Source organism: Lutzomyia longipalpis, chromosome 1 (genome assembly GCF_024334085.1).
Source record: "Lutzomyia longipalpis isolate SR_M1_2022 chromosome 1, ASM2433408v1".
NCBI classification, from domain to species: Eukaryota; Metazoa; Arthropoda; class Insecta; order Diptera; family Psychodidae; genus Lutzomyia; species Lutzomyia longipalpis.
In genome coordinates, this window is record NC_074707.1 from 13,154,037 (window position 1) to 13,168,740 (window position 14,704).

The following is a 14,704-nucleotide window of genomic DNA, read 5'->3' on the forward strand; positions in this document are numbered from 1 at the left end:
GAAAACCCACAACACAGATGAAATGCCATCTCGCATAATTGCATTTGAAGAGAAGGAGGGTTTCTTTCATAATCATAGCTAATTTGTTTACTTATCACCAAAAATCTTTTCTTGCGTCTCTCTCTTAGGCAAATTCGGGTCCAATTCTTTACTTCTGCATCCAAATTATTTACTTAGAAGAATAAATAGGTAAATAAAATTATTTACTTCTTTTTCTTTTCTAAATATTCCGCAAAATTTTACAAACTTTTACAAATTATTTAACGAAAAAAATCGAATAAGAGCTAAGATTTTATTTAAAATCTAAGCAAACTTAAAAAATAAACAACATGTAAAACTTTTGAACGAAAGAAAATTGTTGGAAAATCGGTCATGGTTTAATAAGAGCAAAAATAATTCTTCTTTGAATTGATCACTGAATAATTTCATAAGGAATCTTCACTCATAAAAAATTGTTCAAAAAAAATTAATGCAATTGCATCGATTTAATCTGAGATCTCCGCAGAGATTTCATGTCGGTTCGAAGAACATTAAGTCGAACAAAAAACGACGAAAGAAAGAATTTTTATCCATAATATGTGAGTATGTAACGACCTTACTTGTAAACAGCATAAAACATAAAAATTCATACACAGCAAGAGTCAGAGCAATGATACATTTGATGGACGCTAGAATTACACCTACTGATTGGCAATGTAATTATGGTGGTATGAGATACATAAGTCAGAATTGCCAAATAGTAGCCCAGAGCAAATAAATTAAAAGCCCCATACAGGTAGCGAATGGGATGAGAAAATTGTTATTCTTGGTGTCTGGTAAAGTATTTAGTGGTGCGTTTAATTTCAATTCTTGGGATTTGATGGTGCTTCTCAATATAATTTTTCTCCGTTTTTTCTTCCTCCCCCTCATGGTTCCCTTTCACGGACTCACCGAGGGGTTTAATGAAAAAAATAAATAAAACAGCAACACCCAAAGAGACCGATGTGCCGATTTGTTGCCGACAGTGCCTTTGAGATTGATTTATAGAACGCAATATTGATTCATACATATAAAAATATTATATAGGTATTGTGGAAAGAATTTAATCCATCTTTAAGTAATTTTATGTGTAATATGTAATGCAGCAGGAATCTTCTTATATGTAAGTCAGGGAAAATTAAAGTTCTGTATCATCTTCCTTTTCTTATGCGCGGAGGAGCAATGCAATGCGTAATTATATATTCATAGCCCTCCCTGCAACGGTCAATTATTTGCATACCTATAACGAAAATTGCATGTGCATTAACGCAAATTTTCACACACAGCTTATACCTGAAAATCTTGGTCAAGAATGCCGAAGATTGGCATTTAGTGTGATGGCTTGCTGTGTGTATGTGTATGAGTTTGTACGCGAAATGTATTGATGAAGGTGGGAAAAAAGAATAATACATCTCACAGGCAGTTCATCTACCCACAAAATTGTCGAAAATGCCCTAAAACCGTTTTTGCCGCAATTGCCCACAAGAAAATCTCGAGGAGTGTACGGGTGAGTGGTGTGTGCATGAAGAAGTGTCTGGTATGGTGGAGGCCAGCATAAATGCGCGCGATATACCTGTGTGTGGCGCGGTGGGTAAATTTGCGCTCTTCACTGGTATTTTGAGGAGAAAAGATGCCCCGTCCAGCGATCAAAAGTCTCTAATCCTGATTAAATACGGCTACATTACATGATATGAGACCGAGGGAACGGCAGAACAACATAATGGTTGCGTTGATGACTGAGGATTGACGAAACATACCATCTCATACCCATCGTGGCTAAGTCCGCTACCCGTGTTACCCGCCGTTCGACAAGCCCACTGGTAACAAAAGATCATCAGCAGCCAGTCAGTGTGTAATTTGATGCAATCGGTATATAGCAGCAATTTCCATATCTTCGATAATGTTTTTCGGCCTTTCAATATATACATTCATACATACCTACTATACCATACATAATACATCGTACATCACATACGATATATGATGGAGGGATACCGTGGATGCACTTTCGCATGTGGGGGACTACATGCATACATATGTATGTATATACATATATGCGGTATCACTTTAGGCACCACCGGCATCAAACTGATGCAACTAATTGTCTTTAGAAAGAGAGATGTTCAATTTTCAATAAATGGAAAAGTAATACAGCGATTTGTCTACTTTTTTCCTCGCTTTCGGCCATGTTATCAAACTGTGAGTAAATAGATTAGACCTCATTCCCATGGATTTCGCATGGGAGATTCTCCGCTGCCGCCTTCTGGAATGCCAGCCTATAATTTCCCCGCATGATCTTTCCTCTGGTTTTGGTTAAGGAGAGATGCCCTTGACGATCATGTGCCTCAAACACCACATGGTGACGTACTCCTTTGGGGACAACAAACTTCAAACCATCTGCAGTTTTCCGGAATACTCTTCCCCTTCTCAGAGCATAATTCCTCTCGATATCCCACTTCTGAATTTTAGTCAATGAAAAATAGTATACTCACAAATAGTTAGAGTGACTGTGATAGTCAACCCTTTTTCAGCATCTCAGCACCTCTCAGCTCTGTGGCTTACGAGAGAATGCCCATGCATGATAAGCACCGCTAGGGCAATGCTTATCTCCTATCACAGCCCTCTTCAACACACACATACATACATACACAGACCATGGCTCGGGGTAATTTTTTCGGCCTTTTGGTCTCAATGCCTACAAAATGGAAAAGTAATACAGCGATTTGTCTACTTTTTTCCTCGCTTTCGGCCATGTTATCAAACTGTGAGTAAATAGATTAGACCTCATTCCCATGGATTTCGCATGGGAGATTCTCCGCTGCCGCCTTCTGGAATGCCAGCCTATAATTTCCCCGCATGATCTTTCCTCTGCTCCCACTATTATGGAGTAGGTACACTCAACTTTGAAGAAAGGACATGTACAATGAAGGCAAATTTGTAGAAATCAGCATAATAAGAACATTAGCAACAATGCTTATTTTGTGCATTCCAGCAGCTATTCCAGTCAACGAATTTCTGGCTATGTACTTGCAAATATTTCATCAAAAATGTAAATTGAATAATTGAATGCAATTGTGTTCCGCTAAGGAAGAATAGGATTGTTTCGTTTTAAGAAAATTAAATATATTCTTTATATTAAAATTTTGTTTGAAAAGGAATTTCCACCCTTTCGTAATTGGAGTTTTGCAAAACAGCCGTTCTCAAATATTCTTCTATTCAGCTGTTATAATAAAATTAATTAATTAATTAAAGGATAAAGAAGAATAATTTCTCCATTTCTTCTATACTCTTAAGTCAATCTCAAGAATATTTTGCATTCAGTCTCTACTGCCAGCTCACATTATATCAAAATTTGAATCAATTAAAATTCTCCAAAAAAATCCATTAAAGTATGAAAAATGCGAATTAGAGGTTTCATCTGAAATTCAATCACCGCTCTTCACGGCGCTCTTGTCATAACGACTTTGTTCATTCGGCAAAATACTATTAGTATTCATGAATGGCTCTACTATTGGTAGCACGCGGCAGCGTACGATGGCTATTCTTCATTGTTTGAAGCACGCGCTGATTGTTTACTTCTTGACGAAAAAAAAACAACTATTTGCTGGTCTAAAACCAACATCACGCACTGAGATTGAATAAAAAAGCCCAACTCAACCCAATATTTCTTCGTAGGGGGGTTAATCGGGGTTAATAAATTCTTTAACTTCAATTCAGCCCCTATGGGTCTGTGTGGGAATTATTTGGGGAAAAAATTCCTCAAATTCTTCAAGTGACATACATAAAAGGAATACCTCGCGAGAAAAATGTAAAATTATCTTGCAAAATTCCCAAGTGGATGGCGGCTCTTTAACCTTGTTAGAATCGTTAGAATGCATAGAGATGGAGGTGGAAATAATTATATTGTTGGGAGAAAATCATGAGAATTGAGAGCTGTTATGATCGATATGCAAACAATTAGAGGAATTCCATTTATGAAAAATAAGATAGATGAAAATGAGTGATCATTTTTTGGAGGATCTCTCTATAGAGTAGAGACGAAGATTCCCACGTGGTCGCCCCATTGGTTTTTATTCTTGTGAATTTCAAGAACAACAAACAAAACAATTCGATGATTTGCTTTTGAGTCGACACACATTGTATAAATTTCCAACCTAGAGTCGGTAATGTTCAGATCTTTTTTTACTACGAGCCAGCACAATTTTTTTTTATCAATCTTCTCCATCTTTAATATCTTTACTGTCAATCTATATGGCCAATAGTTATTTGTTATTGTCAAATTCGTTCATATCGGCGCATTTACCGAAAAAGAATTCACCGACTATATAGCGGCTGCCCCGTGAGTGTGCTTCGAACACTTTGTCCGGGCAGCTCTCACTCCTTTCTGTGCGCCTCGCTCGTGTGACCAGCTGACTAGTCAAGTCTCAATTCTTGGGTGATCATACAATAAAATCTATTGAGAATCATCAGAATTCTTGAAATATTGCATTTCATTTCATAATTTTCATGCAGATTTTTTGAAAAACAAATTCTTTCCTAAAATCGATAACTCAAAACCGTAAGGACTAGATTTTTCGTAAATTATATAGCTTTTTAATAAAGTTCAACACATAAAATAGATTTTAATTTTACTGAGAAAGTTGTCTCTGAAAGCGGTTTCATGAATGACATTCATCAGGTCCAAACAAAAGTTTAAAAAAATAATTAGAAAATTAAATAATCATGAGAAAAAATAATCAAAAGAAAAGAAAAGAAAATCCTGTCCAAAAATTTTCATGAAAGCTTTCAAATATATATGAAATTTTCTGCCAATCACGGGATTCCCTCACTCTCTGGACGAAGCTGATCGTCTTCCTCATGGCACACGGTACGCACTCAATCGAACATCACATGGTGGCGCGTACAACTCAGCTGCGCGCCCCGGCAACCAGAGATTCTCATACCTCTCCGCAGCTTCACGGTGTGTGAAATATACAAGAAAAACGGCGAAATGATTGGTGAGCAATAGGAGAATGAAGACATCTCTCAACTCTTTGAATTACCACGAATTATGACGGCTCACATAGCGATCGGGATATTTATACAACTTATACAATGTGAGTATCGAAGTATTCCACAATTCCCCGGGTACAACTGGGTGATAAATGGCCAAATGAGCGCGTCAATTCTCTGTGCCATGACGTCATGTGTCATACGTCGAAAATCAATTAGCTTGGTATATTAATAGGTAACAATTTATAAGACGTATCAATCTCAGCGGCATACACACAATGCCCCCCTCCAAGCTACGATAGTGTTCATAGTTTCACTCTATTAAACTTATCCATCATTCACAAACTACATACATTTTAATCAATATGTGTCTTCTCATTGCTTCACATTGTTAGATATTGAGAGACTTCTTATACGCGGAGCTTTACTCTCTATCTATCTCTATAGAGGAATGAAGAAATTGTAGATGAAAAATAAATATGTAGGTAGAGTCAACGACAAATCAAATATAGATGCTGCTGAAACAATGTTAGAATATATACTAGAATATCTTCCTCACATTCCACATCCATGCCTGGAGAATGCAGTTTCTTAAAGTTCTTTTTAACACAATTTTCAATTTGTTGACACTGAGAATTAGATGACTCCACAGTCATTTTTCTGCTCCCGGAATAATTAACACACATGTGTGAAGACAAATGTAGTCGTAAAAACTATTTAAACTTGATGCAAACCAAAAAAAAAAAGAAAGAAGAATAAATAGATTCCTAGTCCTCAAACAATTTCAAAAGAATTTGTCCCATTTCTCTTTTTTTTCTTTTAAGATTCATTGCTTAAAAGTTCGCGCCTGGAGTGCCAAACAACTTAACGGTTCAAGCCGATCGATTAAAGGTTGACAGCCTGAGGAATTTCATTAGGAATTGTTTTTTTTTGTCATAAGAAAAAGATATTAAATGCTCAAGTTAAGAATAAAGAAATTTTGTCTTAAAGTAGAGCAAAAGAAAAATAATTTAAGAAAAATCTTTTCAAAAATGCATAAAGTTTGTAAGTGAAACAAGGAAAAAGCTCAATGTCAGAAAAAAAACAGTTAAAAGCTACTTAATTACCATTATCAAGAAAAAGTAATTTTCTCTCAAATCATGAGTATAAATTCAATATAAATCCTAATTATTGGAAGAAGTTAAATGACAAACTCTTACTTTCATATACTCTACGAAAGAATTATGCAATAGATGGTCCCTTTATCTTAGCATAATGTTGCGTATGGTATGAAAATTAATTAAAATAATCGACACGTTGTATCACACATTGTGTTAGCTACTTCGGCTGTGTGTGCAATAAAACGAAAGCTCGATCGATCTCTTGGGGGACTTGAGGATCCTTTTTTCCCATTGCACATTGCCTTTTGGTTTTACATTGAAAGACATATTTACGGTCTCATTAATATTCTTCTCTAATTAATTAATTACCTCCGCGACGAAAAGGATGAATGTGTGGTAAACAAGAGTTTACATTTTATTCCACTAAACCTCCTATATGTATTTTGTTTGAAAATGTATTTATTGGCACATGGGTATGTGTTTAAAATGTTTCTACATGGCGAGAGACTCAGGAAAATATCTCTTCATCTCTTCTTCAAAACATACTCTGTGTGTGCCATGGAGCAACATAGTGGTGGATACTGGGAAGACTTTTTGCACTCTTGCGTGGTCTTTTTGGGGATATCCTCAAAGAAGTGAGTGAGAAGAGGGAGAGTCTCAGTGCGCCCTCACGGTGCTGATATGGCCAAAAGATGACAATCAAATTAACATGGGACACTCTTTCAAGGGGAAAATTCGTAGATTGGAAATAATTAGACATGGGACAAATATGCGCGAAAGAAGCTCAACAACATAAAGCTCCTATCGATTATTTGGCTAAGAGAATTTTTTGAAACTCCATGGCGTATTGCTAAAAGGATGGTGTACTTGTGCAGAGATTTTTGCCTCATGAGAGATTCATCTTGTTCAATAATTTCGCAGAAAATAAGGCGAGAGATTGGGGGGAAGACAAATAAATAAGGCAAAAGAGCCCGAGTGTATGATTATCAGATAAAGGTGTGCTATTAATTTGGTGCAATATTGGACATTGGAGAAGAGGAAAAAGAAAACCAAAACATGCGGAGACTTGCAAGAAAACTCTTCTTTTTTTTTTCACTAAAGTACAAAATCCCCACATTAAACCCTCTTTATCGTCCCTCCTTTCCCTCCGTAGAAAGGGAAAGAAAAACAGTATCAATGTTATATGAGAAACTAGGAACTGCTAATTAAAAAGATGTAGTGAAATAATTGAGAATTTTGATCCAGAGGCAGAGATAGGGCATGGGTATATGAAGCAAGGTTATTTATGAACTCACAATTTTCTTCAATATATGCTTTTCTCGCGTACACTATGGCCCCCTTGTACCATATAGTATACCTTCCTTCCCTCCCACCGCAACAGCTTCCCTTATTTTTCCATCCCACATCACATACCTACATATACATATGTGTGCAAGAATGGGCCCCCAAGGCTGAAGAGAATATGCTTTTAAAATACCATAATTTTTGCATTATCAACTGTGAATGACTCTTGGCAGAGAGAGAGAGAGACACACACCACAGTGTGTATATTATAAATCAAGAATGGGCAACCTCCTAAAGTGCCCAACCGCATATCATTCATTTGCATACAATTTAAACTCATCATTAATGGATTGTATCCCGTCAACGTCCACCGATACGTCTTTGTTTCACTTTGACTTTACGTGAAAAGCTCTTCACGTGTATTTTGTCAAGAAGTTGTCCAATTCTTCTCTCGCACTCCACAATGTCTTTTCCCTCCTTTAATATATTCCCTTTTAGACTTATCAATTTTAATGATGCATTTCGTCAAAATATGAAGTCAAAGTGAATAAATGGTTCTTAGATAGATGTCGGACTTTTGGTGGCTCAACGAAATTTCGTCATTTTCACTGCTGTGTATTTATGGTGAAATGTTAATTTGCCACAAATGTTCTTCAACCCGTGAGTGTGGCTTCTACTTTTAGAAAAAGAATTTTAATATCCAAGATTTGACCTTGTGGAACCGTTAGAATTGTTTGAATTCCTTTACTAATTTTAGATCATAAAAAATATCTTTTATGCAATTCGGTATTAATATTAGTCATACCTGGTAAACATCTTGAAGGGAATTTTGCAGAATCCGATGCTGATGCTGAAGATTTTTTTTTTTTGCAATTGGACGAAGGTTCAACTCAGGATGCTCTCAGAATGTGAAAGAATTTGATAAAAACTAGTCATATTTGGAAAACACGAGAAAGTTTTCCAATTTATGATAAATCCAAAAGAACAAGCACAGCTAGAATGTCTGAAAAAAAAAGAGAAAATATTTCTTTAAAACGTAGTCTTCATGTTGAATTTGAATTGAATTGAATTTATTTTGGCATGCCCTATGGAACTACATGAGAACCTTAATGGACTATACAAAGAAATTTTACAATGTATTATTTACAATGTTCAGAGTAAATTAGGAAGTCTCTCTTTGAATTACTTTCTTCGCGGGTTTTAGTAAAGATTTCAAAGAGTTTCATGAATTGCAAAAAAAAGATTTTTCTTTTAAATTGTTTTACGAAAGAATTAAAATTTCCCTCACGAGGACCTCTAAAAATTCCTAAAGCAAAATCAATTCCGAATAGTTTTAAATAAGAATTTCTTTCACTACTTCCTCTCGATAGAGTGAAAGAAGTCACAATAGAACGTGAATTGGTATTCCTTTGGGGAATTTTTATAGTCTCTCTCTGGGTACCTCGTTGTTGCGTTCTCCTTCACCATCCCGCGCGGAATGTCGTTTTGGGGATGGGAATTATATGCACCGCGAAGTGAGATGAGTAGAGAGTGAAGAAGCCTTTTTTGTGGAAAACAATACTCCTTGGGAATTGTCATTGATTGTTAAAATGTGCGGGAGGCTCAACATCTTCGCATATACCACTCTCATGGGTATGCCAAAGCGACGGGGGGTCTCTCGACAATAATTCGACCTGCTTCCCAGTTTCTGTGTTTATCGTGTATACCCCCCCAACAACTATTCCAATTTCAATTGATTGTTTCACTTCGTGTTCGATTCTTTGTTTTGAATTATTTATGCAATGGAAAATGAAATACATACATGCATATATAAGAAATGCATTTAAACGTCCGTACCATACCGTCTTATAGGTATAATGCTATATAATGTATGTATATAATGAACCTTTCCACTTGATCCTTTTTATCACATTATACCTACAATGTAGTAATATTCTTCCTACAGGCCTCTATAGCTTCCACTGAAACTCTTCTTGATCAAAAAAAAAAGAAAGAAAATCTTGCCCAATAGGTCCTAGAAAAGCGATAGATTCTTTTTTTTTCATTGAGTCTTAGAAATCAAAAGAATTGAGTCTTAATTGAAGGAGTGAGATATGATGAGAAAATTCACAAATAGGAGCATAAAAGAATTTGTCAAGGACTCGTTTTTCCCTCTATTATTATCAGATACATATATAAAACATTTATATATAGATACCCACAAATTGTGTGGAATAGAAGAGACATTATTTATGCACATATATTAACAATATTGCACACAAAATGCACAGTCTCCCGGTGAAATTGCTGTGGAAGCAGGAGAACATTCTTGGTACAGTTCTACGCGGGAGGTACGGTGTTTTATGAAATATTACCGATTGTCCAGAACAAAAGAGAGTATTATGATATTAAATAGAATAAAAAGAAAAAGTGGAATAAAGCCCTCTCTTGTGCATTCTCTCCGTCATCATTGTTCCTTATTTTCACTTTTTACATCTCCCAACCACAAGACTTTAATATTCAATGTGAAAACAATCAGTGAAACTATTGTTAATTGTTGCCAACAACCTAATTGCGCACCCCCATTTTTCACCACTACATCAACAATTCAACAGCAAAACCTATTCCTATTATTTCTTTATGCTAAAATGAAAAAAAAAAGTCTTTCTTTTCATTTACATATCCTTGTTCTCAACAAAAGATGTTTATACAGTAAATATTATATTAAAATAATAACTCTGAGGGTACGGTAGTATTGTAGAGATAAGTATAAAAAGCTCTTTAATTTTTATTCAAGGTTTCACAAAAATAAACAGCATAAATACTTTATCGTTTTTCAAAAGATAAATTATTTCGTGAAAAAAAAATAAATTTTAGGAACCTGTTCACTTTTCTAGACAATTGAAAGTCAGACTTTGCAAGAATTTCAATCTAGGCAAATTCTGATTAAGTAGTGCTAACGCTTAGTAGGGAAACGTGGCCCAATTCAGACCTCCAAATGTCCACGCAGTTTGAGAAAAAATGATATAAAACACAGCTAATAAAAAGCGATATTCTTAATTTTGGTACCATCTTGCTCTTTATACTCCCATAACTCTTATTTTATCAGTTTTAAGTAATATAGCGGATTGAGAAAATCCGTAAGAGATTCGATTTGGCCACGTTCCCCTACAATTTGAAGATGAAAACTAATTATTAGGCACTAAAATTAATTTAAAATACATAAGGTTAATTTTTACTTAACCCTTTCACGACTTCCATCTATGGAGCACAAGTAGGTTAAAATAGGCTCTAAAGTAATGCTTTTGGCATTAATAATTAAATTCTTCTAACGTTTTTTTGAAGATGATCAGGATATCAATATTTTCACGGTTTAACTTTTCTCGTTAAATGAATTATCTTGATCAAAAGTGACAAAAGATTAACAACTTTTCGAATCTTTAGGTTCAACTCAGGGTTCAACTAAAACTTGACGTCAATAAATTTGAAATCATAAATTAGTGAGTAATAATTTTCATAAATCCAAGAAAAAAGAATGGAAGTTTTTTCAACTAATTAAAGCAAATTTGGCATGCTAAAATGACTAATTAGTTGTGCTTTCTAATTAGAAATATGGAATAGAGGGTAGCCCAAATAAGAGTTTGGGTTTTTGTAAAAGTATTTTTAACGAAACGATAATTCACATGTTTTAGGAAATAATCATAATATTTCTTAATGTTATACAAAAATGTTCTTTTATTAAGAAAACGACGAACAATCATACAAACTTGAGTATTTCTAGTGAGATTTTTAGATTAATTTTGAAACAAGAAATTTAAATACCTTAAATTAAAAACTTTGAAATGTTCTAAATTCTCACACAATTTTTTTTGCAAATGAAAAAAAAAACTTTTTTGAAAAAAAAATTGAAAGATCGTCACAAATTCTACAACATCCAGTTAACAAAGAGTACACAACGGAATTTGCAACATGATTATGATCGTGGAGGGAAAGTACCTAATTGAGCAATTTTCATACATCGATTGTGCAATAATAGATGCTAATAAGGGGTAATATAAAAATTTATCTTATTTTAACTTTATTAAAATTCGTCTAAAGTATTCAAAAAAAATATGATAATTGAAGACGTAATTTATCTTTTTTCTATAGGTATTGCACAAGTTTTTTTTCTAATAACCGCAACATTTTTCACAAATTTGAGATCACTTTTTATAGATTTTTTTAAAAAAAATTTTGTGCAAAAATTACCTTATTTATTAATTACTAATCCAGTTTTAAACATAAATGCACAGAATTTTATTGCAATAATATCCATTTGCTCACAGAATAATTTTTTATTTCACTAACAATCAGTTTCTTAAAACTTTCCTTTCTTTTATCCTTTCTGCGGGAAAATAATTTAAATCACAAAAAAACAACTTTTAGGAAATATGGAAATGTTTTAAAGGCTCATTTGAGAAAAAATTCGTTGAGATCACACACGCACACCTGTTGTATTAATTAAGTAAATGCGAAAGAAAACTGCCACTAAAACTCGCTTGTATCGCGGTGTCTATTAAATAATTAAAATGATATTGTTAATCACGGAATTGTGCGATAAGTCCAGCATGTTTTCCCTCTGAGATGATCACGTAATGCTATTGGTGATCTTTCACACGTGAAGCACTTCTTAACGCTACTGCTGCTCTTAGCCGACTGGCGCGAAGCACTTGATCGCCTCATGCCCAATAGTACGAAGAGTCAAGAGCGTAAGAAGAAGGCATGGACAGAGACTTGAGAGAGGTGGATTTTTAACCATACACATTATAGCAATTGTCTGGGGAGCTTTTTGAATAATAGTGGGGCTCATGTGGAGTTATAAATGGTTGTCTCACTCCAACCAAGTCTCGCCTCGATCTCAGTAAAAGAGTTTTGATCTCGCGCACTATTTTTTTGAGCTTTTTACAATGAATTTTGGAGCTTTAAAAATTTTCTCCACTTGTCGCTGATTCCACACACAACCCTCTCAACATACAACCCATTGGGTCGGTCCAAGACATCGTGCGGGAAATCACTTTCACGCCAAGAAAATTATAATGTCTCAATCACGCGATAAGAATTGGTTTGGGATTTACTTGGAATAAGTGCGTGAAGGCAACTCTTGTGCAGATCTCGTACAATACAAACAAATCGTGAGATCACTTGAGCTATTCTCCTTTTAAATTAAACCCGCAATTTTCTCTAATTGCCCCGCACAACAGAAGAAGATTCTAATTCTTCCCACGATCCTCATTTCCCCGGCAAGATCACCCCAAATTCCAGCATATTTGCACAAGAAAGCCCTATCCATCTAATAAAATTTACCTTCTTGCGCGCTTCCCATTTCTTTCCTTTTATTTGTCATTTCTCCAATTCCGCCGCCAGACCCAATGTGACCATTTTCGGAATGAGACAACACGATTATGGGCGGATCGCGTGTGTTCCAATAGCCTAACGTCCTCTCGTTTATTGGTGGCTTGCGCTAAGTAAAGAAATTATTTTCAATCCACCACACCGCACTGCCTTTATGACTTTAGCAAATTATTGAGCGTCGTTAAAGAATATTTAACCCGGCAATTTTTATCAATTATTAATACATTTATATGTACATATGGGATGCACTCTATGGTTGCTGCTGCTACAAAGTGAATTTAAAATGCATGTGGTATCATATTGATTTGGAGGACTTTGTTGGAATCTGTGAGAAGCTTTAACGCGAGAGACACATTTTCATTATGTACACATGCTTGAGAAATAATTGAGAGATATAAAGCAATTAAGAGAATGGTATATTGTTAATTATGTTGTTGTGATCAGAAAGGAATTTAGCCATTAACCTGGTATTTGAGGAATAATTTAAAATTATTTAGCTAGAGGGGCAAAAATCACATTTATATAGGGGAGAATGCTCCAAATGAGATGCTTTAGATTTGATGAATTGAATGTAAGTGAAATATTAATTTTTTTTATTAAAAAATATTTTTAGAAAAGTCTCATTACTTCCCAATAAGGCTAGATCTTTGATCAAACAAATATGTTGACGTGTACAAAAGTGCACAAAAAAGGAATAATACTCACGAATTTTCATTTCTGGTATATGATGAATAATCCTGAAAAGAATCGAAATAAAATTAAATTTATCGTTCTTCCTCATACTCCTCTTAGAATTTTTAATGAAAAAGCTTGTATTCATTTCGATAAACCAAAAAGTATGTTTAAAAAATTGATCCTAAAACAATTCAAAATAAAGCTTTTATTAGATTTTATGACGTTGATTAAAGGGAAAAATATTCACGAAAGAAAACCACAATAAAAGGAAAAGTTTTTGACCTCTTGCTATGCTTTCTCTGAATGAGTTTCCTCTGGATTTTCTAATTTTTCCCCCTCAGAAACTACCAGAAACAATCTCCATGAAAGCATCCTTATTTAATTCCTTGCAGTAGATTTTTTTGGATTAACAGCATTAATAAAAAAAAATTGCATTAAAAATGCGTCAATATTATCAGGGTTGATGAGAAGAAAAACTGGTGTGAAAGTGTTCTGCTTCTGTCAGTAATCCTTTGTATTTTTTAACAATTTTAATAGGTATACTTTAAATTTGCTGCAATTAAAAAACTAAAAACACCTAAAAGAACTTTTGGTGTCCTTTCAAACTAAAGATATAATTTTTATGCGAAGAATATCGATTTATTTTACTATCTTGGCGGTATTCTATTGTGCAGCTTTATACATGATGTAAAAGCTATGCTGTTATATAAAGGTTAGAAGTGTTTTTTTTGTAGTTAGCAAAAGAATTATAATAAAATGCAGATATCGAGGGTTGGAAAATATACTATACTAACTCATTTTTGTTGATTTTCAGGAGAGCGATTTGAAGTTTGAGATTTACATTGCTTCTTATGTAAAACTTTTTACAGTTATCGCTGTAACTTTGTAGGGAACAAATATTCGAATTTGTCCTTTTGAGGGAAGATGAAGGACATCAAAAGCTATCGAAAAATGCGTTAAAAATATACTATACTAACTCGACTTAGTATAGTGTATTTTCCAACCCTCGATATAAATAGGGGAGACTTTAATGATTTCTTAGTTTGTTTTAGAATTCTCTGTAAATCTCGAAAAAACGATTTTCGTAATTTTTTTTAGAACTGTCGTTTTCCTTATATTCTGTTTGTTCTGAGGATGAATTTTCTGATTAATTACCGTGATAGTATCTAAAAAGATTTTCAGGGAATGTTTGTATCCATTATGAAGCTTTTTGCCTTTTTGCTTATATTTCTAAAGCGCTTTATCAAGGAATTCAGCCCCTGAAA

At 34.4% G+C, this 14,704-nt stretch overlaps 1 protein-coding gene across 2 annotated transcripts in view; it reads right to left on the reverse strand.

Moving 5' to 3' along the window:
- Window positions 1-13,488, reverse strand: part of LOC129786332 (PAS domain-containing protein cky-1) — a 57,514-nt gene extending 44,026 nt beyond the window's left edge. Inside the window, exons 1-2 of one of the 2 annotated variants that reach the window (XM_055821259.1) lie at window positions 13,470-13,488; window positions 8,200-8,397 (exon numbers count right to left, since the gene is read on the reverse strand). In XM_055821259.1, the coding sequence (XP_055677234.1) occupies window positions 8,200-8,210 (11 nt within the window). In that variant the 5' untranslated portion in view covers window positions 8,211-8,397; window positions 13,470-13,488. Of the gene's footprint in view, window positions 1-8,199; window positions 8,398-11,621; window positions 12,082-13,469 lie in introns of those variants that run through there. The other variant, XM_055821258.1, reaches the window with a different exon arrangement.
- Between the last annotated feature and the right edge of the window lie 1,216 nt (window positions 13,489-14,704).